Source organism: Ambystoma mexicanum, chromosome 11 (genome assembly GCF_040938575.1).
Source record: "Ambystoma mexicanum isolate Mex_15411 chromosome 11, UKY_AmexF1_1, whole genome shotgun sequence".
NCBI lineage: Eukaryota > Metazoa > Chordata > Amphibia > Caudata > Ambystomatidae > Ambystoma > Ambystoma mexicanum.
The window spans coordinates 1,294,286,136-1,294,310,807 of record NC_090934.1 but is presented as its reverse complement, the minus strand read 5'-3'; the positions used below and the strand labels follow the sequence as shown (position 1 = coordinate 1,294,310,807).

General features: G+C 46.8%; 1 protein-coding gene across 2 annotated transcripts in view; it reads right to left on the bottom strand.

Annotated features, from left to right (window-relative positions):
* The window catches only part of COPS2 (COP9 signalosome subunit 2), a 764,758-nt gene that overhangs the window by 115,717 nt on the left and 624,369 nt on the right, over positions 1-24,672 (bottom strand). For both annotated transcript variants that reach the window (XM_069624784.1, XM_069624783.1), the window contains exons 8-10: positions 22,454-22,632; positions 22,315-22,367; positions 21,927-22,024 (exon numbers count right to left, since the gene is read on the bottom strand). In XM_069624784.1, the coding sequence (XP_069480885.1) occupies positions 21,927-22,024; positions 22,315-22,367; positions 22,454-22,632 (330 nt within the window). The remainder of the gene's footprint in view (positions 1-21,926; positions 22,025-22,314; positions 22,368-22,453; positions 22,633-24,672) is intronic.

Here is a 24,672-nt window from a genome sequence, read left to right as displayed (position 1 = left end):
CAAAGTGTACTCCATGCAAGCCAAGGCAACCTCCCTTTATGGAGCAGCTCTTTGGGGGGAAAAAAAGCCTGGTATCATGCAGGCTAAGGAAAATCATTGCCTCAAGAGGCTATTGGGACTCCCTGGTTCTTCTTACTGTGCATCTGTGCACAGAGAATTGGGGATGACCTTTTTGGAGGGCGAGTGGGCAGCTGCCCCTGGCCTTTTATGGCTTAGAATATGGGGCAACATTAATGCTTTGCTGTGCCATTTTATAAATCAAGGCAACTGTGAGTAAGGACCTGTGCCACAAAATACCTTGGTTAAAATTTGTCAGAGAGCACATGTCTACGGTAAATTTGGCGGAAGTGCCTCCCGCCACCAGGGTGCTTCTAGCAAGGGAGGTAAGATCTTCAAAGGAGGTGGTAACCAGAGAACCTGTGGCTATTCCCTTTAATGCAGCACAGGCTTCCTAGGCGGATGGTTATCAACAGTTGATAAGGGGGATGTCCACTATTCAGTCGTACCTTACTTGGGCCGCCAGAGTTGGCTCATTACAAGGGCTCGGTTTGATTGCCTGCGTTTGAGGGGTAACAGTAAATTGGACAGGCTACCCGGATGATTCATGCTGTCCAGTCTGTGGTGCCCCTGTTGAAGGCCTGGCCAATTTTATCTTGTTCTGTCCTGGGTATGGAATAATCAGAGAGCAGACCATACTGCAAGTTTTGAGACGCAGTGACCTCCGCCAACATAGGCCAGCACTGTCCTTTTTACTAAAGGCAGAAACAAAACTAACTGCATGGGCCTTGCTATCATATTTGAAGGTTGCAATGTTTCTAAGGTGTTTTTTTTTTTTTTTTTTTTAAGAAGGCTGGTGCCCGCATTTTAACTATGTTGTAATATATGGATATAAACTGTACTGAACACCTGTGTATTTTAATAACATCAATGCATTGTTTTATTGTGATATTTTGTATGTATGTGTTTAATGAATATTTTACTATTCAAATAAACATTTTCAAAGAAGGTGCCTTTGCTAGGGTTTTCACAAGGACCGACAACGACTTGGCAGTTTGAGTGCTTGCCTTGGTCTTTGTGAGTTTCTCATCCGTGGAGGAGTGGAACAGTTCTTTACCTTCGAAGGGGAGATCTAACATCTTATCCTGAACTTCCTTCAAAAACTTTGTAGCATGAAGTCACGCTTGGCAGGAGATGTCTACTCCGACCATAATGCCTCGAGCGGAAGTGTCCACATGATGGGCTGCAGTCTCAAGTAGATCCTGCGACAGAACTTTGGCATCGGATAAGCCGCCCTTAAAGTCTTCGAGCCTATCAGGAGGAATACATTCATGAAACTCAGTGAGCTCCTTCCACGGCTTGACATTAGCAGCCGCCAGGATAAGCTCTGTATTAGCCCGATGCAGCTGAAGAGCCGAATTGGGAAAACCCTGTTTCCCCCCAATGTCGTCAAGAAGCTTGTCCTCTTTGGAAAGGATCTGTGATGATGCAGTGGAAGATCTAGAGGCCGACTTCGACTGGAGCATAGCTGCTGCTGCCACCACCCCCGATGAGGGGAGTGGACACCCAGACAAGGATATGTCCTCAGACGCATGTAGCTTGTAGAGAGCGTCAATTTTCTTGTTAAGGTGTTGCACTGAATGAGATTTTTCCCAGACCTTGCAGGCTTCTGCCAATATATCCTTTTGAAGGAACAGGCCAGTGCGCTCCTGTGCTGAGTGTGTAAAGGCACCCGAAAGAAACCCTTCTTGTGTAACCAAAGGCTCGGGTATTGCAATGCCATAATATCCACAACCTGGTTGGGAAAGGCACTAAGAGTGGGGCGGGTCGTCGCTATCCTGGTCCGCTTGATCCTCATCCAGTGAGGCGGGAGCAGAAACCTGATCCGCCGCACGTGGCACCTCAGGCCCCGGGGGGCAGGGTTGATAGCACAACAAGAGTCTTATCCACAGGAGAAAATGGGGGTAGAGGAGGGCCCAAAGAAAGTGGTGAAGGAGGCGGCACTACCTGGACCTGCAGAGGGATTGCCAGAGCAGGGGCCGGTTCAGGCAGCTTAGGATAGATTTCCTTCAATAAATCCTTAAGGTACGCATTCATGGGATCAGAATGCATCAGCATCTGAAACTTGCCAAAAAACGCATCCTCAGAAGGTGGTCTCGGCACTGGAGTGGCAACAGGGTGCTCGGAAGGGGCATACTCCCAGGATCGCTAAGATGATGGTTGACAAGATGGTCCTCCACCAACTGGATCTACGTAAACCAAAGGAGCGGACGTAGGCGGGAGCGAGCCTGTGCGCGGCAGCAGTGTCCTAGCACGCCAATCCATTGAAGGACGGAGCAGGTTCTTGTTATTTACAAAACGTGGAAAAGGCTGCTCAGCCCCAAAGACGAGCCCCTCAGTACCAGCCATTGTGAACGTTGGTGAGAGAGGTAGACAAAACGGCCACTGTGGACCACAGGGATTGGACTGCCATTTTGTTAACGCCTGAGGTGAACTGCGTCACAGGTGCCAGTGAGGCTGTGGTCACCACAAGGGAATCAGGGGACTTATGTTCCATTGTAGCCTAGTGACAAGAAACCTTGGCAGAGCCGGTGCAAGTAGACCTAGAGCGTTTCTGGGACCCCTTAGAGACTGCTGAAAAATTAGCCCCCAATGAGGGAATCTCGGCAGTCCCAGTACTTGAAAACTTAAGGTGTTTAACCGGCTTCTTTGCCCCCTCAGCAGGATCAGTTCGACCACAGGCCTGAGTGTGGGAAGGCTTAGAGTCACCCCCTGAAGCCAGAGCCCTCGAAGGGGGCCCCTCAAACTTGCTGGTCTTAGATATAGCCTCAAGATAGGGAACCTCAGGGTAACCACAGTACGTTTAGTCACCTTAACAGGAACTTAGAGCCAACACTCGGTACGCTTAGTTCCAGATGTGGAAACCTCAGCACTCACCCTGTACTGGGCCTAACTTTAGCCCCCAAAAGGGGAACCTCAGATTAAGATTCAGCCCTGGCAGCCTCTTTGCAAGGGACCTCAGAGGGAACCCCAGAGTGCCGATTAGATCACTTTCGGAACACCTCAGGGAGATCCCTGGTAACAGAGCTACTTGAGCCCCTCCCGGACCCTGAAGACCCAAGGAAGGAGTCATCTGGATGTGGTGCCCTAAAAAGGAACAAACTTATGGTTGCTTCCTTTTTTCTTCAATGTACTGCTGTAAATGTGGTGGAGGAATCCGCTGGAACACCTCCCACCTGACAAGCCGACGCTGGAGTGCCTGAACAGAAAGGGAGTCGCAGTAGAAGCACGAGTCCCATCAGTGTTCTGGGCCTAAGCACTCAAGGCAGAAAGTGGGGTTCCGCCCTAGCAAAATGATATTTGCACGATGAACAGGACACAAATCCCAGACACTTCGGCATAGATGGAAGAAAGATGACCATGGAACCGGAGCAGGAAAATGAAGAACAAGCAAACAAAAGGACAAAATATTCACCGAGATGCTAGTGCGTCCGACCGTGCAGAGAAATGGACTCAAGAGCGATGCGCTGGCCGGAGCCCAGGAAGGTAGGGCTGCGGTCATGTGCGGTGGCCCTGTGTAAAAATAAAAGTATGTTATTGATGCAATTAAAAGTGCCCCGGTCCAATCCCAAAGGACCGAATGTCCCACAAGCATGGAGGAAAGGAGACGGGATGTAGAAGTAGAACAAATACACAGCAGTACAACATTACACAACCACAGGAGGTGGAAAGGCTCAACAGAAGCAATTAACCCGTACCTTTGTAACAGACGCAACTAAATCGAACAGGTTGCTTAGCACTGCTTGGCCGACTCTGGACTCCTCCCTGGAATCCCTGTCGACACAATAGAACTTCGTGAAGGTGTTTGTGGACCTCCACATAGCAGCCCTGCAGATGTCCAGCAGGGGCACAACAGTCATGAACACTGTCGTCGCAGCAATCGCCCAGGTGGAGTGGGTTCTCGGGCGGCCAGTCAGCAGTCGGTTTGCCAACCAATGACAGTGCATGATTTAGCCAGAGAGCTACCTTGCGATGGCAGCCTTGGACAGGGCCTTCCCATGGCTCACAGGACCAAAGTTCACGAACTGCTGTGAAGTCTTTCGAGAACTCTTTGTGCGGTACACGTAGAACTTCAGGGCACAAGCAACGTCCAGCGAGTGCAAGGCCCTTTCAACCGTTTACTAAGGTTTCCGGGAAAAAACAGGTACCAACAAAGGTTGGTTAAGGTGGAATTTCGACAGAACCTTTGGCATGAAAGACAGGTGCGTCTGCAGTACCACCCTCGATTTGTGTAAAGTCAGGTATGGGTGTTTGCAGGATAGGGCCTGTATTTCACCCACCCTCCTGGCAGAGGTGATGGCCACAAGGAAAGCAGTCTTCCATGAGAGGAACTTGAGGGGTCTGATGTAAAGCTTCAAATGGGGGGGGGCCCCCTCATGAGCCTCGTCAGAACCACATCGAGTTCCCACACCAGTGAAGGAGCCTTCACCAGCGGGAAAGTTCGAAAAAGTCCTTTGAGGAACTCCTTGACTAGTCGATGAGACCAAAGTGAAGACCTTCATGGAGACCAAAGTGAAGACCTTCCTGGAGACCTGGTGTAGCAGGAGATAGCTGCCAGATGTACTTTGATCGAGGCATGCACCATTCCGCCCATGGCCAAGAATAGCAAGTATGGAAGAATTGGCGGGCTGTGACGCTCAGAGGGGTAATCTTCTGAGACCAGCACCAGGTGGTGAAACGCTTCCACTTGTGACCGTAGCACTTCAAAGTCAACGAGGTCCTGGCCTTAGCGAGGACCTCACTGCAGTCCGCAGGCAACTCATATACTCCAAACTCTTGGGCTGCAGGAGCTAAACCCTCGGTTTGAGCGATCCCTTTTCGTGATGTAGGATTGCGCCTTCTACTCTGGCGAGAAGATCCAGGACCATTGGTAGCTTGATCGGAGGCGACGCCGACAGGCTGAGAAGGTCCGGATACCAAATCTGCCTCGGCCATGCCAGGGTAATGAGTATCCACCTGCACGGACACCGTCTTGAGTGTATTGATGACACGCAGCAAGAGAGGCAATGAGGAAACGTGTACAGAAACATCCCTTCCCACAAGGAGGAGAATCCGTCCCCCAGGCTCCTCAGTTGGTGGAATCTACTGGCAAACTTCTGGTATTTGGAGTTCACCGCCGTCGCAAACAGATCAATCGGGGGCCAGCCCCACTTGGTGAAGATGTGGTCCATCTGGTCCTGCCGGAGTTCCCACTGGTAGCAGGCGCACAATTGACTGCTGAGGGAATCTGCAATGGTGTTCTTGACTCCCGCCAGGTGAAGCAGGACGAGGAACATTTCTTGTCCGACAGTCCAGCGGGCCAGCGATCGAGTGTCCCCTTTTTTCCTGACGTAGAACATTGTGGTGGTGTTGTCCGTGAAGATCTGCACCGCCATGCCCTTCAGAGACGGAAGGAAAGACTTGAGGGGCCAGAATACTGCCCACAGTTCCAGGATGTTGATATGGAGATCCTTCTCCTCCAGCAGCCACAGGCCATGGGGGGGGGGGGTCCTGAAACTCTGACCCGGGCGACGTTGGAGAGGACGCCCCACCACCTTATCGCCCGACGGAACTCATCGTCCAGAGTGATCTTGTCCATGAAGTTTCCGGACACTTGTACCCAGCGAGCATCCAGGACCTCCTGAACAGGTAGCATTTGCAACCTGCAGAGTCGGATGAGGTAGATGCAGGACATCATCCCGAGCAATGACCTGAACGGCCGCTGCTACCCCCTGCTCCAAGGGTGATGCTAGGCAGGATACCGTATAGAGTCTGGCCCCCAGGAACAGCACGTTCTGCAATGGTGTCAAGCAGGACTTCGCATAATTGATGTAGAATCCTAGATCAGTCAGCAGCTTAACGGCCACCTCCGTGTGTCCAATGGCCAATCCCGCGAACAGGCCGGGATGAGCCATTCGTCGAGGTATGGGTATACGTGAATCTCCCGTGGACGCAGATGGGGCGCTTCCGGTGCAAGGCACTTAGTGAACATTCTGGGGCAGATTTCAAGCTGAAGGGTAGGCCCTTGAACTGGTAGTGTTGTCCCTGCACAACAAAGCCTAAAAAGTTCTGGTGTTTCCTGTGAATGGGGACGTGGAAGTAGTCGTCCTCCAGGTCCAGCGAAATTTAGAAATCCCCTCTTTCCAGTTGGCTGAGCATGTGCTGCAATGTGACCATGCTGAATTTCTGAGACTTGAGGTACCTGTCCAGACGTTGCAGATCTAGAATGGGTTTCCAGCCCCGCCAGTCTTCTTTCTAACCAAGAAGTATCTGGAATAGACTATGGAGCCCCAGAGGCACTGGGGAACCAGCTCTATCGCCCCTTTTCGTAGTATGGCCCGTACCTCCTCCGAGAGCTGAGGCATGTGCTCCTTCTAAAAGGCCACCGGAGGGATCTGGGGACACCTGTTCTGAAACTCCAGGGTATGTCATTGGGCGAGAGAGTCCAGCAGCCATCTGTCGGTGGTGATCTTTTTCCACTCACTGATGAACCTCAGCCGGGCTTCCACTTGGTTGCACGGGTGGGGGCCCGATGTCTTGACCGGTTCAGGCTTGCTTCGGCACCCTGCCCTGCTGGCGACAGCGATGCTGGCCTCCTCCAACGTTGGCCTGGGAACAGCATCTGTGTGGTACCTGGGTCGTGGATCTGGAAGTCTGACGGTACGAGGAGATACCTTTTGAAGACCTGCCCGACTTTACTCTGGAGAAGCGAAAGGAAGAGTGGTGCTGTTGGAGGGTGCCCAGGGAAAGGGACGTCTCCATATCTGCCTTGATGGCATGTAGGGACTAGTCAACGACCTTCCTGTAAAGGTTAGCTCAGTAGAAAGGCATGTCTACTATCTTTGTTTGGACCTCCTGGCAGAAATCTGTGGCCTTCACCGAGCCTTGGCGACAAAAGCAGACACTGTTTCCCATCTGCCAGAACCCTGTGTCGGCAACATCCAGCGATGTGATGGCGTGATCAGATGGTACCTATCCCTCCTGGAATAGAGCGATAGCCTCCATCCTCATGTCGTCCAGGAGGAATGCCAAAATCGGACCAGCTTGTACCACAGCACCCTGTCGTACTTGGCTAGGATCGCCAGTGTGTTGGCCGCCTTGATGGCTGACGTCACAGTGTAAATCACTTTCCTCCCCATGGCGTCCATCTTCTTACCCTCCCATTACGGAGGGAGTGAAGATGACAAGGACAAGTTAGAGGACTTTTCTCGCAGCCGCCGAAACCACAGAATCCTGTGATTGTTGCGACCTCAGGCACTTGGATGCGGATTCCAGTACTTCTTTTTCAGCCTATCCCGCTTGGCTGGAGCCGTGCAAGGGTTCTTCAAGAGGGCCAGGCCCTCCTCCCACACATCGTCCAGCAGGGGCACCACCATAATAGTCTTCCTCTTGGCCTTGCACCTCTGGTACAGGAAAAACCTTCCTTCCTGGTTTCTTCGGGCACAAGCTGGAACAGCGCAGAGGCTTTGGCGATCATTGAATGAATCTACCCCCACCTCATCGGGTGGGGACGCCCTATGCTGCGGGGACCCGCTGGCCGCTCTGACGATATTGTTGTAGTCGTCCATTGTCGTGGCCACATCTGTCATGTGTCTGGGTCTGCTAGAGGAGAGGGTGCCTGACGCGGATATGGAAACTGTAATGATGGTCGGATGGTGTTTCCTCTTCTTCGGTGGCGGTTGGTCAGGGGCCTTGGGGACCATTAGAACCAGCCCTTGCAGCATCCTATTCTGGATCTCCGACACCAAGGTGTGGAGGGTCGATAGGCTGTCCAGAGACACATCCCTCGGCAGAATTGGCGTGATTGGAACACTAGGCCCCGTTGTCACCTACATCGTCACCGCTGTTGTCGTCCTCTTCCACTTCCTTATGGACAGTGTGTAAGGACTCCAGGTCCTTGTCCGTGGACAAAATGTCCACGGCTTGGGCCACGTCCTGGGACTGACCCGGGGCCTCCTTGCTGCAGCCCCCCCTGTTGCATCCTGAGGGGCTGGAAACCGGTTCTGAGACGGTGTCCCATACTCTGGCATGCCGGAAGACATTGTCAAAGTCACGACGGCGGCTTTGTGCCTCAGAGGTAGGGATACCTTCAGCGCTCTTGGGGCTACCTTCTAAGGGTCAGCCCCCTAAGCTTTCGAGAGAGCAGCCACCACTAGCTCCATTGTCGACTTATCCTGTGCCACATGGGTCTTCTTGGGCAGCTCTGCCCCCTTCTCCTCCGTCCGAGGCTTCTTGGGCTTCTCCCACAGTTTAGCCGGGTTGGATGATTTTCTCTTCCAGGAGAAGCCCGATTGCTACTGTAACAGAGGCGGAAGGTGCTGTTGATAGCACTGTGTCTGTTGTATGACCCGCTTGAGCGGCGACCCTGGTGGATCCGAACTTGCGGTTCTTTGCCTTACCTTGGAGCACCACGGATGAGGCACCCTCACAGGACAGCTCCGTGGACCGACTGGCCTTTGGTGAGACATGCCCCTGCTCAGAGCACGGGGCAGATGCCTTGGTGTTCAGGCACGCCGTCAGTCTACTATGCCGGTCTTGTCTTCTTGGAGAAGCCGCAGCATATCTTGCAGTCTTCTTCCTTGTGGTCCGGGTACAGGGAGTAGAGGCATTGCAGGTGCTTGTCCTCCACAAACACATTTCTAAGTCCAAACTTGGTGCAGAACTTGGAGACCTTCCTTCCTTCCTTCTCCTCCAACATTGTCCGAGGAAGTGAAGTAGACCTTCTGGAAACTGCAACGATCTGTGCCCTTGAGGGGCGCTGAACTTCACTGACAACAGATCCCTGCTGTCAGCAGATGGGGAGAAGAGCACATGGGCTCTTTCGGAACAAAAAAATGGATCTTTTTCCACAGAAAACACAAAAGGTAGCTTGCAGGGCAAACTCGAGGATTCCCAACACTTAAGATGGCTGCCAGAGGAGGGGCTTAGGGAGAGGTCCGTCATTGAATGGGGATGGCATGACCCAGAGGACAGTGATTGGTTTAGAGGAGAAATACAGTTTGTAAGGGAAAGTGAAACGGTTTTTCTTTTTACCAATGATTCCCAGCCTGACGGGAATATTCATGAGTATGTGAATCCATGCCAGACCCCAATGCTGGAGAAGTGCTGATTCTGATCCACTCATTGGTCTGAAGCCAAACTCTGGCCGGTTGAGTATTCAGTTTGTTTAGATGTATTTAAGAAGGATTTTGTACACATGGTTCACTAGGATCTTTGCTGGGTAGGGCAGGTTCGATATCTGTCTGTAATTGCTCTGGTCTTCTGCACCTTCCGAATCAGTGGTTTAATGTAAGCTGATTTGCAGGAGGACAGTACTATTCCTCTTTCGAGTGGTAGATTCATTGGGTTCCAGATGTGTGTCGCTGGGGTTCTGTGGTTGAGGATTCCTTTGAGGATGTTAGGCTGGCAGGGGTGCTTTGGGGATCCTGCAAGGTTGGTGTCCTTGATCAGTATGGCAAATGATTATTCTGTGATCGGTTCTGGGCAGGCAAGTTTTGCTGTAGTCTCTGAAACGCCCGGTGTCTGTGGTCTGGCAGTCATAGTTGTATTTGCCCGGGCGAGGTTGATGGTCTACTGGATTGTGTCAATTTTTGCTTTCAGGTGGTTGGTTATCTTTTCACAAAGTGCTTGTGTCGGGGTGATGGAATTCTTGCAGGCAGGTTTTTTTTTATCTCTGATGATTTTAAAAAGGTCTTCCTGTGGATTGTTTGCCGATTCTATTCTTGTGGCGTAGTAAAACTTTTTTGCTTTGAGGACTGTTGATTTGTAAAGTTACGTTGTCTTTGATATTTTATTTTGTCTCGTTATATTTTTTTTTTTAGTACTTTCACTTCTGGGAACCATTTTGCTGCCAGTTTTTGGGGTGTTGCTTTGAATGTTTTAGCTGGTGCCATTTGGTCAATGGCCTTGGTGATCCAATTGTTGAATGCGTCTTCTGCTCCGTCTATGGTTGTTTCAATGTGTTCTGTTTCACTTGGGAGGGTAGGGTCTAGGTTTGTTTGGGAGTCTAGGTTCTTCCAGTTTCTTTTCTTGGTGGTATGGAGTATTGCCTTTCCAGCCATTGCGCAGGTTTGAGATGCGATGTAGAATGGTATTAAGTAGTGGTCGCTCCATACCATTGGTGTAGGTGGTGTGCATGCGCATAGTCCTTCCCTGCAGGAAATTGCATCCAGGGTGTGTCCGGCATCGTGGGTGGATCCATTTACTATTTGCCTGAAATGCAAAGTTTCTAGGAGTGCGCAGAGTGAGTTTGCTGTGGACTTGTTTTCTTTTTCGAACCATATGTTGAAGTCTCTCAATACGAATCGGTTGTCATGGTGGGTGCATAACATGGCGGCCACGTCCGCTAGTTTCGTTGCAAAGTTGGGTTTGCAAGGATGTTGTCTGTAGATCAGGATGCATACTGTGTTGGTTTGGTCGATGAGGAGGGATTAATAGTCTTTTGCAATGAGTTGAGAGTTTTGGATGTGTTCTTTGTGTATGATTGTGATTCTGCCTCCTCTGCTGACATGTAATAATTTATAATTGCCCGGTATGGCTTCATTTGCGATAGATTTTTAGTTGTCTGATCACCAGGATTCTGTGAGAAAGCGCATGTCTGTGCCTCCTTCGCTTAGAAGGTCATGGATTTCTACTGAGTGTTTTGCCATGGATCCAACGTTGAGAAGGCTGCAGTGTAGTTTGATTTTCCTTTTGGGTTGTTTTTTGTATTGTTTGTCCAGCCCAGTGTGATGTTGGTTAGGTTTCCGTTGCTGGTGGATTTTTACTGGTTGTACCTGTTGGGCAATGTGGTTCTTGCGTGATCAGTCTCTTCGTTGAGTAAACTGTTAAAGTTTATGGCGTGGTTGGTTTCGGTTCAGTCTTTGGTGATGTAGAGCCTGTAGGGGGTGATGGATTCCAACTTGTCCCTGATTGCAGTTGGGGTTTTGTCCATGGTGTAGACCGGGGTGTGGTGTTTTATTATTTATTTATTTATTGCATTTATTATACGCCCAGACCCAGAGGTATCACTGCGTAGTCACAGACCGCTTAGGACATAATTACAATCATTGTACAAGAAAAATAAGGTAGATCATGAAAGTAAAGGCAGTATGGCATTAGGTGTTGGCAGTGGCACTAGTTACAATAGGTGGAACATAGGCAGGGTACTGGCTCCGAGCTGGGGTCGAGCTAGGTTAGACTGTTAAACAGCCATGTTTTTAGTGCTTTCTTGAATATAGGGAAAGATGATTCGGTTTTCAGATTCTTAGGAAGGGTGTTCCAGCGAGTGGGAGCCTGGACTGGGAAGCTGGTTCCTCCAGCCCTACTACTCTTCTAACGAGGGATGGCCAGCAGAGATTCAGAATTAGATCTTAATGATCTGTTGGCTGTTTTTTTGTGATGGATTTGTTAAGATATCTAGGTGCTGTATTGTTGATACACTTATGCGTGATACAGAGGGCTTTGAATACAATTCTAGTTTTAACTGGCAGCCAGTGCACCTCTCTTCTGATATGGGAGATGTGGTCTGATTTTCTTAATCCTAATGAAGCTCTGAGGGCTTTGTTTTGGATGAGTTGGAGTTTCGCCTTAGAAGTAACTAATAACAGAACATTACAGTAGTCTACTTTGGATAATGTAAGGGCTCTAGCTAGTGTGATAGAGTTGGCTGGGGTGAAGAATTGGCGGCTAAGGGCTTTGAGTTGGGCTGTGTAGCAGGTAGATGAGGCTGTGTAGCAGGTAGATGTGTGCTTTGTCATGGATAGGTTGGCATCGAGGTAGACACCAAGAGTTTTGACTTGTTTAAGTACAGGTATGCTGGAGCCATCAATTTTGATTGAGTTGTAGTCGGGATGGAGGGTGCTAATTTTAGAAGGTGAGCCCACGATGAGAATCTCAGTTTCCTCATCGTTAAGACGGAGACTGTTTAGGGCCATCCAATTCTGTATAATTGCATAAACGTTTATTAGAATGCTGTCTAACTCGTAGTCTCCAGAGTGGTATGAGTATTTGGGTGTCATCAGCAAAGTTGGTGTAGTTGACACGCATGTAATCCAGTGCAGCGAAGAGGAGTTTAGTATAAGAATTTGTATAGTGTGGGTGACAGGCAGGAGCCTTGGGGGACATCAATTAACAGGGATGGGATCGGCTACTTCTTTACCTATACAAATTCTGGATGTGCGATCCACTAGGAAAGATTTAATCCAGCATGTTGCTTCGTCAGATAACCCAAAGTCTTTGGCTAGGGTGGTACCGAGTTTAGCGTGTTCTAAAAGGTCAAATCCTGCCGATAGATCTAATAATAGGATACATAGTTTCCCTGAGTCTCTGATAGTGTCCATCTGGATTTTAAGATCAAGGAGGGCTGTGTCTGTGCTATGGTTGGGGCGGAATCCTGATTGTCTGGTGCCTAGTAAATGGTTTTGTTCTAAGTGGTCTTGAATTTGGGTATAAGCTATTTTGTCGATAATTTTGAATAAGAAAGGGACTGTGGTGATGGGACGGTAGTTAGTAGTGACAGTTGGGTCAATCGTGGTTTTGTTTAATAAAGGGGTAAACCAGGCTTCTTTGATGCCGCTCGGTACCAGGTTAGAGCTGAAAGATGCATTCAGGAAATCAGTGATGATGGGATGAGAGTGGGTGCACAGAGTTTGACTAAGTGGACCGGGAATTGGTCACCTTTACAGTTGGAGGCTTTAAGCTTGGTTATGGTGTAAGCCCTTTGCCCTGAGTGACTGGGGTAAAGTGGAAGGGAGGGATAGCATTAGGGGTTGTCTCTTTAGGAATGTTGGCGGTACTAGTTTTTTCTGCTAGCAATTTCTGTTTTATGTTAATTTTAGTTTGCAGTAAGTCAATCCAAGGCTAAAGCATTTTGAATTGTGATACACCACTCTTTGCTGGCAATTGTAGGTGTAGGATTTGGGGTGGGGTTCTTTAACTCTGAGTATACTAAAGAGTTCGCTGGGATCGGAGATCCTAGTACTGTAGGCATTAGCTTTGTGCTTGATGATAACTGATTTATATCTGGTATAGGCTGATTGGAACGTTTGGTCTGGATTTGGATTTTTTTTAAAATGTGTGTTCCAGTGCCCGTTTTGAACGTTTTAGGACTACTAGGTCTTCATTGAATCAACAACATTTATTTTTAGTGGTATTACGATTTTTGTAGTTACAGGTGCCACCATATCCATGATAGTGGTGAGACAGTTCTGGTAAATGTCTGCAAGTAGGATGGAGTTATTAGTAGTGCATCCACTAGTTTGGAGATTACTCTCAATGATAGGTGAGAGTCAGCAGTGAGTTTACAGGTGTTTGTTACATAGGTCTCTCGAATAATCGTAACAACTTTAGTTCGGCCCGGGCAGTTTATGGTGAAATTGATACTATGATGGTCTGACCAGTTTAGTGGGAGAATGGAGTCAATGGTTATTAGGGTATTAGCCGTGAGTACCCAGTCCAGGGTTCTTCCTTAACTATGAGTGGGGACATTGATATGTTGGGTGAAATTCATATCAGTGATTGCTTCAAGGAATGAAGATGCTTTATCTGATTGATCATTAAATCCCAAGTTTAAGTCGCCAAGATTGATACATTTGGTATTGGGTTTAAGGAGTGGCGTGAGGAGTAGTGAGATGTCGGAATAAGGGTTGGAGTTTTTGTTAGGAGATCTGTAGATTAGCAGAATATTTATGGTGGTATTGGGATCAATTGTTATTTTAGTTAGGAGGATTTCATATCCCTCTATTTGATCCACTGGGCAGGTTCTAATGAGGAGATTGTCTTTTGGTATAAAGGCCACTCCGCCTACTTGAGAGGTAATTCTGTCAGTCCTATGGAAAATGAAGCCGGGTGGCAGCGCTACAGAGAGGAAAGGGCCCGAGGCTTGATGAAGCCAGGTTTCCGTTATTGCTAGGAGGTCTAATTTGTAGTCGATAATGTAGTCATGAATTTCTATTGCATGTGTTCCTATCGAGCATGTATTAATGAGTGCACCTGTGATTGTATTGGTAGGTTCCGGGGGAGGTTTCCTAGCACTATGTGGCTGTACGAGTTTGAGTGGGAGGTGAGCTGTTTTGGTCTAGGGACAGCTTGGGATGAGGTGGCTGGTTAGTATTGATGGTTAACAGACCAGTGAGTTGTTTGGTTCGAATTCTTAATCTCTGTTGTCTGAAGCCTCCTTGGATGGGGCAGGAGGGGAAGGGTACTGCAAGTGATGGGTCTTTGATTAGGGTGATACTTAGAGGGGCCATGGGCTCTAAGGAGATATGACCAACTGGATGTGTTAACCATGGCTTTGTCCGTGCTCTTAGTCTGTAAACGGGGAGCACCCAGAATGGATTTGGTAGCCGTAGGATGAGTGATCAGGAGGTTGTGGGGTGTATGAGTTATAGTTGGGTATTGGCTCAGAGGTACTATGGAACTTGGCTTTGGTTGAGGAGCTACAGTGCTAGGGAGTGCGAGGGAATGCAGTTATAGTGGGTAGAAAGAGGGTTGGGCAAGGAATGGGATGATGCCTAGGAAAGCCCAGTTTTGTTAGACCATTACCAAATGGTACAAATGCATTATCTGTGCAAGGAGTGCTTATACAGGAGTGATTATACAGTAGGCAAACATGATCAGCAGCAATGCAGTTAACATAGTGAGCAGTAACCCAAGATTTAGCAAGCGGTAAGCAAGTGACTATGAGTAGTCGTGTTGCGTTTGGTGTTCTGGTGAGGGTCTGTATTTGTAACGCTTGTTGGCTGTCGGTTCGTTGTTGTTTGGCCGCAAGGTAGCAAGTGATGCAGTCCGTCTTTGCTATGTTCTTTGTATGTCTCCTCTGGCCGTCTGGGCTTTTTAATGTCCAGTTTTTCTGAGTTGTGGGATCACGCTGGTCGGTACCTTCCCGAGCGGTGTGGATTTCCTTATTGTTTCTGTTGTCTGTTCTGGCTCGTCTTTCTTGCCATGAGGCATGACGATTGGGTCGTATTCCTTTGAGCGGTAGTCCTTTTTGGATTGGTGAGTTCCCTGGTCCTTTGGGTTCAGTCTTTGCGGTTAGTTGTTGCCTGTAGTTTGTGTGGATGCAGATATTTAAGATCTTGGTTCAAAGATGTTAGTGATTCGGTTTGTTTATTGCTCTTTCTATTCAGGCTTCTGTGTTGGTTTATTTATCTTGGGGGTTCTTTCGTTATGGTTGTTGAACCAGGGAAAGTATACTCACAGTTTTCTCGTTTTAGTTCTATTCCTGCAAGCTTTTCTTTCTGGCTCCAATGCATGAACCCACATTGGGCGAGAATGTCGGGATGGAGATACAGCGATTGTTCAGAGAGCACCTGTACCATATCTACCAAGGATTGTGTGCTTAAAACTGTCAGTGCAGTAACATCTTGACTTGGGACACCTGGATAGAGGGTTAGGGCTTAAAGGGCGACAACAGACAATGCAGTCACACCTAGACTTGGGGTACCTGGACAAGGGCAGGGCGCCCAAATAGGGGCACAAAAGGCAATGCAGTTACACCTAGAATGTGGACACCTGGACAGAGGGAGAAGGTCCGAAGAAGCCGCAACAGTCACTGCAACTGCACTTCGGTCTGGGAACTCTGGAGAGAGGGTGAAAGGCCTAAAGATGGCACAACAGTCAATGCAATGACACTTCCATATGGGACCCTTGGGTAGAGGGCCACAGCAGTAAATGCAGCAACATTATACCTTTGGACTGGGACACCTGGATAGAAGGAGAAAGAATATACTATGGCAGCACACAGCATTTTAAATGTAGTGGCTTCCTTTTAAATTCTCTTATTTCTTGGGTGAACTACTGTTCCCAAGAAGTAAAGTGAGATTCACATCCCCTTTATAGTGATTTAAGTGAAGCCAGCACAGCCACCTTATGTGGAGGGCTGGGGGGATACAAGGTATCCCCTTTCTTACTTACCTGGTAACATTTTTGTTACAATTGCAAGTTTACTTGGTAATGCACAGAAGGGCCAACATTCTGGTAGAATACTCGGCTCCTTTTTTTCGCCATTTCTTGTTTGCTTGTTGTGTCTGGGGTCTTCCCCTACCATTCTAGGTGGGAACGACCTCAGTAGAAGTTTTGGCCTTGGCGGGAATCCTTTCTATTCCCTGCCTAGGCTCCAGAGTGTCTGAGAAGGGAGAAAGCGAGGGAGGAGTCCAAAATTCTGCAGCCCTTTGTCATTCATCTTGCCTGAAAAGAACCAAGTCACACTGGGGGGCAGCCAGACTGCCCTTTTATGTAAACTGCAGGGAGAGTTTGCAGAAGTTGTGCTGTAGTTCCTGATAAATACTCCGATCCTGGAAGCTGCTGACAAGTCGACCACTAGAGCTGAAACCAAAGAGGAAGAAGAAGAAAAGACGTCTGTAGTGATTTCCAGCGTAACCGGAGCCTGATGCAACCCTTCCTTCCAATCGACCTGGGGGTCTCAAATGTGACTATTCCTACCCAGAAGCTAGTGACATCCACTAGTCTCAAGAACACATGCGTTCTGAACCATCCCACAAGTAGCTGTGACCTTGCTGGGCTACAAAACACAAATAGCCTGGGAACTAGAGACAGAGTGCAATGCATGGTCTTTTGAACTCTGAATGCAGCTAAAAATGTTGACTCCTGCTGGACCTTCAGAGACACGATTTGAATCCCTTAAGTCCCAACAGAGTACAGGACAAAGAAAGTGAAGATAATCCAACCAGCGATATTCGTTCATCAGGCTGCTGTAAAAAGGCACCAAATCAACAAAGCTGCAAGAATCTGTGAAGAACCCTTTGCTGAAGTCTCCTCTGATGACTGTTGCTGCAAGTTCCCATCCAGTGGCCAGTTCTTTTGTCTCCAGACCAAGAATCCAGGGACCCTGTCATGGCTGCCGCCTCCTGAAGACATCCACTCCGAAGCTGGTTTTCAAGCGCCCGGCGGGCATTCGTACCTCTGTTGCTAGGATTTGTCTAGCTTCCAAGACAAACGCGTTACCCCTGATCTATCCTCCAGACCCTGAGCTATTCTTACATGGTTTATTATGTGATTTCATAACTAATTGTCACTGCATGACTGACTGGGTCAACTACCCTTGAAGTACTGATTGTATTCTAAAAGTATATATAGCCTGGTTTTACTTCACATGAATAGCTAGCTGACTGCCATTATGAATGTGTTGTAGGTTTGACGCACCTTGAACTGCCGATTCCTATTCTTAATAAGGTTATACTTTGGGTTGTATGCCTTAAGTATTGAGCTAGTTTATAATTGTGTTTATATATGTTATGTTAAAGTACTTATTTCCCCAAGATTTATCTGGGCTTACTTTTATTTAAATAAACCCTTTATTTATACAATACATAGTGTTTCAGTGTTTCTTTGGACCTTATGTATGCTACAATTCCTTCGTACCAAGCAACAGCCCTCTCTACCTCCTAAGATAAGCTTGGCTGTTCTGTCCAGGCTACCAACACTCTCAGGTGGTACAGCCTTATACTAAGAGTGGATCTTATGTACTGTCTCAGATGTATGGTTTTATGAAGCGCTTATTTGGAGTTCAGAAACACTGTCCTAACAGCGCTTTACAGAGGTATACAACAGTACAGATGCATACCAGAGTGCTTTTCAGAGGGAACAGAACAGATGTACAGCAGGAGTAGAATACAGTGGGATACATAGGAGGGGCACAGCTGTACCGGGTGGCGGGCGGCGCCTGGAGAGTCAGGTGGCACAAGGGGTGACATGATGGCCTAGGTGTTGAGGACAAATTATTCCTTTAAGGTGGATTTTGAGTTCTTTTCGGATGTGTAGGAGAGTGGGGGTGAGTCTCATGCCGACGGGGAGGAGGTTCCATAGTCTTTGGGTGTAGGGAGAGAAGGCTTGTTTTCTGGCCCTTTCCTTTATGCAGCGGCGGATTTTAAGTCTGCACGTGACCTGGCTTCTGGTGGTGCACTGTCCACCGGAGATGCTGAGTTTCTCCGTGGGGTAGCTGTATGACTCGAGGGTGACTGCCTTATCGATGGTGCAGCAAGACTTGAAGGTGATTTATGCATGCAGTGGGAGCCAGTTAAGGTCAATGAGGGCCAGGGTGATGTGGTCTTATCTGCATAGACCCTTGAGGCGTGCAGCCGCATGTAGGACACTTCATTGGGGCACAAGGGAGGACAACGGGAGGTTTTGTATTTTTTAGTTTAACAATGCTTATGGCATGCAGTCTGAGCGTAATTCCAAGTCATTTTAAGGGTGTAGTAGTAGGACTTGGACACAGTGGGTTCATGTTGGTTGCCATAAACATTTATTGAAGTTTAAAAAGGAGAACACCTTATATTTCCCTATATCTATGAGGGGGTTCCCTGACGCAACCAAAACTAAGGAAACAGTGCTGTGAGGTTTTCTACCCGAGGCACTGATGTTTGACAAACACTAAAATGGGTCAGCATTTGTGATTTACAATATACCTGTATTAAGGGTGTTTAACATCCTGTCCCTTCTACATCCTGGTAAGGATCCATCAGGCTAGAACTATATACTGCAAAACAAATTAGGAACTGTCATCCCAAGGTTCATGGATGACTTAGACTCTACATTGGATTCCTGTTTTTATGTTAAGGATTTCCTGGCTCCTCGCATTATTTTGGTGAAGGTGGGGGCGGGTGTTTCAGTTCTCATCTTTAATTTCTATGGTACTTTCTGAGGTAGTACTCACTAAACACTTTCTATTTGCAGCAATTGCCGCCTCAATGGTATTAAGATGCAGATACTATTTGTCATCCCTGTTAGTACAATGCTTGTATCTAATTGTTAGGGAGCTTTACAAAAGTCCACCTTATGTAGGAATTTAGAAGACTCACACTTGGGACACAGAGCTACAAGACTTAGTAGAGGCCTGAACCACACACGTTTTTTTAACAATGGCTTAGCAGCCAGGCTCATCCTATGAGGGAGGAGGGGCCGTAGGCAGTAAAAATAACTTAGAGTATACACAGAGGCCAAAGAAACACTGACACACAATATGTTTTTTTTTATTGGTTTATTTTAGGATATACACCAAGGTAAAGATAATTCTTTAACAAGTACTATACCATTCAATAAGCACAGAAGAACCAATACAATATTCACAGTAAGCAACACACTTTTGTATACTTTAAGAATGTCAGTATGCAATTCATAATGTAAGTAAAATACTTGTGTATGCTTTCTCAAGGAAAGCACTCTGGTGAGAGGACTTCATAGAGTGGAATCTTGGCTCTGGATGTCTGGAAGGAGTCTAAAGTTTCAGGAGGATTCTATCTTAAGAAGACAATAAACCGCACAGTAGCCACAGGTCCCAGTGTATTGGCTGTTTGCATCTTGAGAAGGTCAAACCTTGACGTGGGGTGACTTGAAATGCAGGCCGTTTTAAGACTGATTGGTCCCACCAGCCTAAAGGAGAGAGTAGTCATCTTCGGAGTTCTCCTGACGCTTGGAAGGGGCCAGACAGTAGTGATTACTCAGATGGCATCTCTGGTCATCTGGAAGTGGCTAAAGACATCTAACCTCTTCCTCCTCGTTAATTTTTCTGTTCCAGGGGTCAGCTTGTCTTCATCCCATGGATACATGCCTCTTATGCAGGAACCCAGCCAATCAGCACCCATGCACTATTCAAACTCTGGGTGTTGGCTGCCTCCCAATTGAAGCAGGAGACAAAGAACAGCAATGTTTGAGTCCTCCCCAGTTTCCTGTCCTAACAGACACAATGGAGCCATGGCGGGGTTCACAAAGGGATCCAGCCGAAGACAAAAGTCAAACCAGGACCTCCCCCTCACAGCATGGCAGAAGTACCAGAAAAGGAGAACCCATGTTCAATTGGTGAAAAGAGATCAGTCACCATTGTGTGCACTACCGCGGCTGTGAGTACAGCCTGGGAGTAAATTGCACAGAAGTAGGCAGGATAAAACCAGAGCCACCAGCCTTTCAGATTAGCTTGTCACTGTAACCAAAGGGTTACAGGAGCAGTGGGAAAGGGCATACTCTGTAACCCCTCAGCACTCCACATGAGGTGGGGTGTGCTGATCTCAAAATATAAAAGGAAGGATACTAAATATCAGTCTACCCATGTGAACATAGGTTCCCATAAGGGCTTGCATCTCTGGAGCCCGCTGTCCGCATCCTACTTGATCTCTCCTCTGCCTTTGACACGGTCAATCATTCCATCCTCATTCAAAGGATCCAAGATACCCACGGTATCTCGGAGCGGGAACTTGACAGGCTGACATACTTCCTAACTAAACCATTCTTCCTAATTCAATCTGGGAACCTTCTGTCCTACTTCAATCTCCACCAGTGGTGTCGCCGAGGGGACCACCCTCTCGCCTTGGCTCTTTAATATCTACCTTGCTCAGCTGGCACTTATCTCCTTCTTCCCCAACTTCCAGTGTTATGCAGACGACCCAACTCTTCTTCGAACTTTCTGCACCTTCCATCATCCCAGAGTGCCTATCTGCCATCCAGTCCTGGTGCACCTCCAACGAGCTCTTCTCAATGCCAGTAAAAATGAGATCCTTCCCATTATGACCTATGCTCCCTCCTTTCCTTCATCCTGGCCTTCCTCCAGGGGCTCGCCCCCCTGCTCCATCGACGCCTCTCTCTCTCCTTCCTCCCCCACACTCGGGACATTGCCAAGAAGTCCCACTTTCAGCTCTTCCTTCTCAAAGGAATTCTCCCTTTCCTCACTTTCCCCTCAGAAACTCAATGTTTCCCGACCCCTGGTCCTATCTAGGCTGGACTACTGCAATAGCCTCCTCCAGAATCTACCTTCTACTCCGTGACCCCCTCCAGCTAATCCAGAATAGGGCAGCAAGACTTATCCCTGGGCCTAAAGCCCTAGCACCACATCTCTCTTGCTCTAAAAAGTCTTCACTGGCTCCAGATTGGTTCACGGATTAAAATTAAAATCTATCTACATCCACAAGGCTGTCTGGGGCCGGGGTCCACACCATCTTCAACTCTCTCTTACTAAATACTCTCCCTCTAGACCTCCAACGTTCCTCTGGCGCCAACTATAAGTGTTACGCTAAACAGAGAGGAGGCCGATTGCTTTCCTCAGCTGGCTCCCTCCTATGGAACTGTCTCCCTTCACCCTCTGCTTTGAGCAGGACTTTCTTAAATTCCGTAGGCTCCTCAAGACTTTCCTCTTTACCTCCTCCTTCCCTTCTTCTCTCCTCTGCTAATCTCACAGTTGATGTGATTGGTGTCCTGGGCCCATATGCATCCTCAGGGCCCTTGACCTCCCACATCCAGTTGTCCCAGCTTTTGTTTACCTTCAGCACTTGCCTTGGGCACACCCTCTGCTCTCGTGGCTGGCACTTGCACCCAACGCTGCTCCACCCCGTGTAGCACTTACCTTACACTTCATCTGTGGCTCACCCACTAGCACAGACACTCCAGCACCTACCCCCACTGCCCTCTTCCTTGCACGTTCTGAATACTCATATTAGGTGAGTCCTGGCGCCCCTGGACGCCCCCCTACCCCAATGTATTAATATTTTTGTGTACTTTACAATCATTCCCATGCTCCCACCCTGTTGCCCTGGGGGTGATTTGAAACAGAACATACTTGCTGTATAAGCGCCTAACAAGCAATAAATAAATATAAATAAAGTAGGTCAAGAAAAAAGGTATAAAAAGATCTACAAAAGATAGGGTAAAAGAATGAGGGAGAGTGAAAAAAGGCTCCCACTCACTCAGAGGAGCAGACCAAAAAACAATTGTCACAAAAGGTGCTGGGGGACTCACATATGAAGGAGACTGTGACAAAGAATTTAAATCTACCCAACACCAACCACCTCCTTTTTTCCTGCAGGAGGCTTGGACAGGGTTGTTGTCCTTTGGGGTTTATGCTCTGAAATTCCAATGTGACTGGTGAGTGTAATCTTGAGTCTGTCATGATCTCAGCAACATACCTTCAATATGCTCCCTTATAAAGGGATCGTCCATGATGTTGCTGTGATTCGTTTTCAGGATCTTCTCAAATTCTGTGATGTCGTTATTCTGATAGGCACTTCAAAGTGTAAAGAAATTAAACAAGTCAAGTCACACTTTCTAATATTAAGCAAACACCTTCATATAAGTCAGTGTAGGGGAATTCAGAGGTAAAAAAGAAACAGTGATCTGCATTAGAAACAAGGAGACACAGGCTATGCATGTTGCTTTTAAGAGTGCTAAACTTAAAAAACATGACTGTTGCTTTAAATACACATGCTATAAAAATATTAAATGCTAAAAAAGATGATAAAAGATAATTAAGCTATGAAATTGGGTTACTACTACAGAATTTTTGTATTGTCTTACCTTACTAAATTTGTCATCGCTAGAATCTCTGGATCGTTTTTGTACGGCTTAGCCTAAAATAACAAAATACAGTTTAGTTTTATAAGAACAAAGACACACAGCCTTCTGTATTAGCTGCTATTATAGTTTACATCTCTACCTCCTGAGAGTCAAACGGATTAATTCCAGACTTCATCAGCATATTTGCGAGTACCAAATATTTCAAGCAAGTGGTTCGCCTGGGGCTTCCCGACTCATCATAATTCTTAAAGGCTTCAAAGAAATCCGTGTGTGCCTTTTCAAATTCTCCTTCTCTTAAGTGCATTTTACCCCCACATTCTGAAACCAAAATAAACAAAAATATTGCATAGAATAATTTTAAGTCAGAAGTTCAGCTACATGATTTTACAAGAAAGTTAGCAGAAACTGTGGACGAACGAGTCTATCTAAATGAAAACATTATTTCGTCTGGGCTTTGTGCAAAGAATGTGAGGGATATGTAAAAATAGGCCTCAGAATACTGTATTGTTCAGGAAAAATGTTAATGGACATTGTAGCTTGTGAAAATAACCTAACATGCATAACTGAAGTGTAAGTAATACAAAGATAATAAAAGAAAACTGTGCACATACACTATTCTGCAGTCAAGAAGTTTGTTTGAATATCCAAGAGTCAGGGCCCTCAACAAAATCAAAACATAAGATGTCATGCTAATCAGACAACCATATTTTATGAGTGACTATTGCACAGCTGGCATTACTGAGCTAGGCAATCACATCTTTCAATTCCTTAAGGACATTCTGCTACACCTCAGTCTTCAATTCTACAGAAACATTATCTGTGTTAGGCTAGGGCCCTGATCACACCTCAAGTAACCAGACTCTGGCCATCCCTCCAGCTAATAGGAAGTTAGTTGGACAGAATGTGATGAACAGTGAGCCACGATTAATGGACTGGTGTGGTTCCAGTATTGAAACACCATTCTGGACTCTCACATAACCGGTAAACAATGCATTATTTTGACATTTGTATTGCAAGGATCTTTTTCAGGATTTGATTTTGCACCTCTATAGTTTCATCACCAAAATAGCATTTTATTACAAACCGAGCTATTAATTTGCTTCCTCTGGATCGTGCCTAGCAAATCTTTCTTTATCAAGATGCTCTGGAGTACAAATCCTTTAAGCCCTAACCCGCAGGGACAATGGTGAGTGGTCCTGAGAGTGCCAGTTCAAAACATCTGAAGGGCCACAAGTTGCAGACCTTGCTCTGGATGGAAAGGGAGAATTATTTTTTGGGAGCTTGCTGCGGTTTGAACTAATGAGTGAAATAGACACTAGAAGAATCCAGAAAGATTTACTTTTTGCTGCTTTCCTCCCATTGACTTCTTTAGGACACCCTTTCTTTTTGCTTTTTTTTAAACTAGTCTTGACGTAAAGCCTTCCGTTTTACTTCCCTTGTCTTTTTGCTCATTATGGGGAAACTGATCAGTTCATAACACTATCAGTACTGTGAATTTCTTGAATTGTTACAACTGCACACACCAACCTAAAGTGAAGTGTGGTTAGGATACTTTGTGTCTATATCATTTTTTCCTGAAGTGGCTTTTTGGTTACATTTACAATCTGCCATGGATGAGGTGGTGGCAGCAGATTATTTTCTATGTTTTATACTTTTTACTAGTGCACTTTTGCATTTACCGCAAATGGCTACTAAAGGCAGCTAGATCCCCAAGATGGCCATGCCAAAACGTTTTTACTTGCCCATTGGCCATATTGTTATTTGAGAGAAAAAAAGTAGCAAAAGCTCAATTACCCCTCTTTTTGTCCGCCTTGCAATGGGATTAGGAAGCAAGGGATTTTTTGATAGATATCTTTCTTATCTATCTAGGAGTCGCATAAAGACATATCATTGTCCAGAGAGCATTCAGAATAAAAAACATGATATTTTAATAGGTTAGATTACACACTTCTATAAATGGTCGGTGCTTTCCACAAGGCACCTCCAGACTTTATTAACAAATCTGAACACACAGAATTAAAAAGTCCAGCAAAAAAACACACACATTCTGTTTGTGGTGAGACTAGGGTTAGTAAAGTGACAGTTCTTATGAAACACCTTTCCAAATGATTTCTGATTCTGTTTGGGGAAACGAAAACATTAAATGCGCAGCAAGAGAATTTTAGCGATGCAAAAAAGGCACATCTATTTTTGTGTCAGGATGTCTACATATGTTTCGGCAACAATTTGCATCAACACCATCCCTGGTGTTCTGCTGCTCTAGTTGTAGCCCTCTTCAGAACAGGAAACTGTTTTTTAGGTTGATATAAATTCAGGGAACCCCAGGTATTCACTTTATTTTCCAATGCTGAAAAGAAT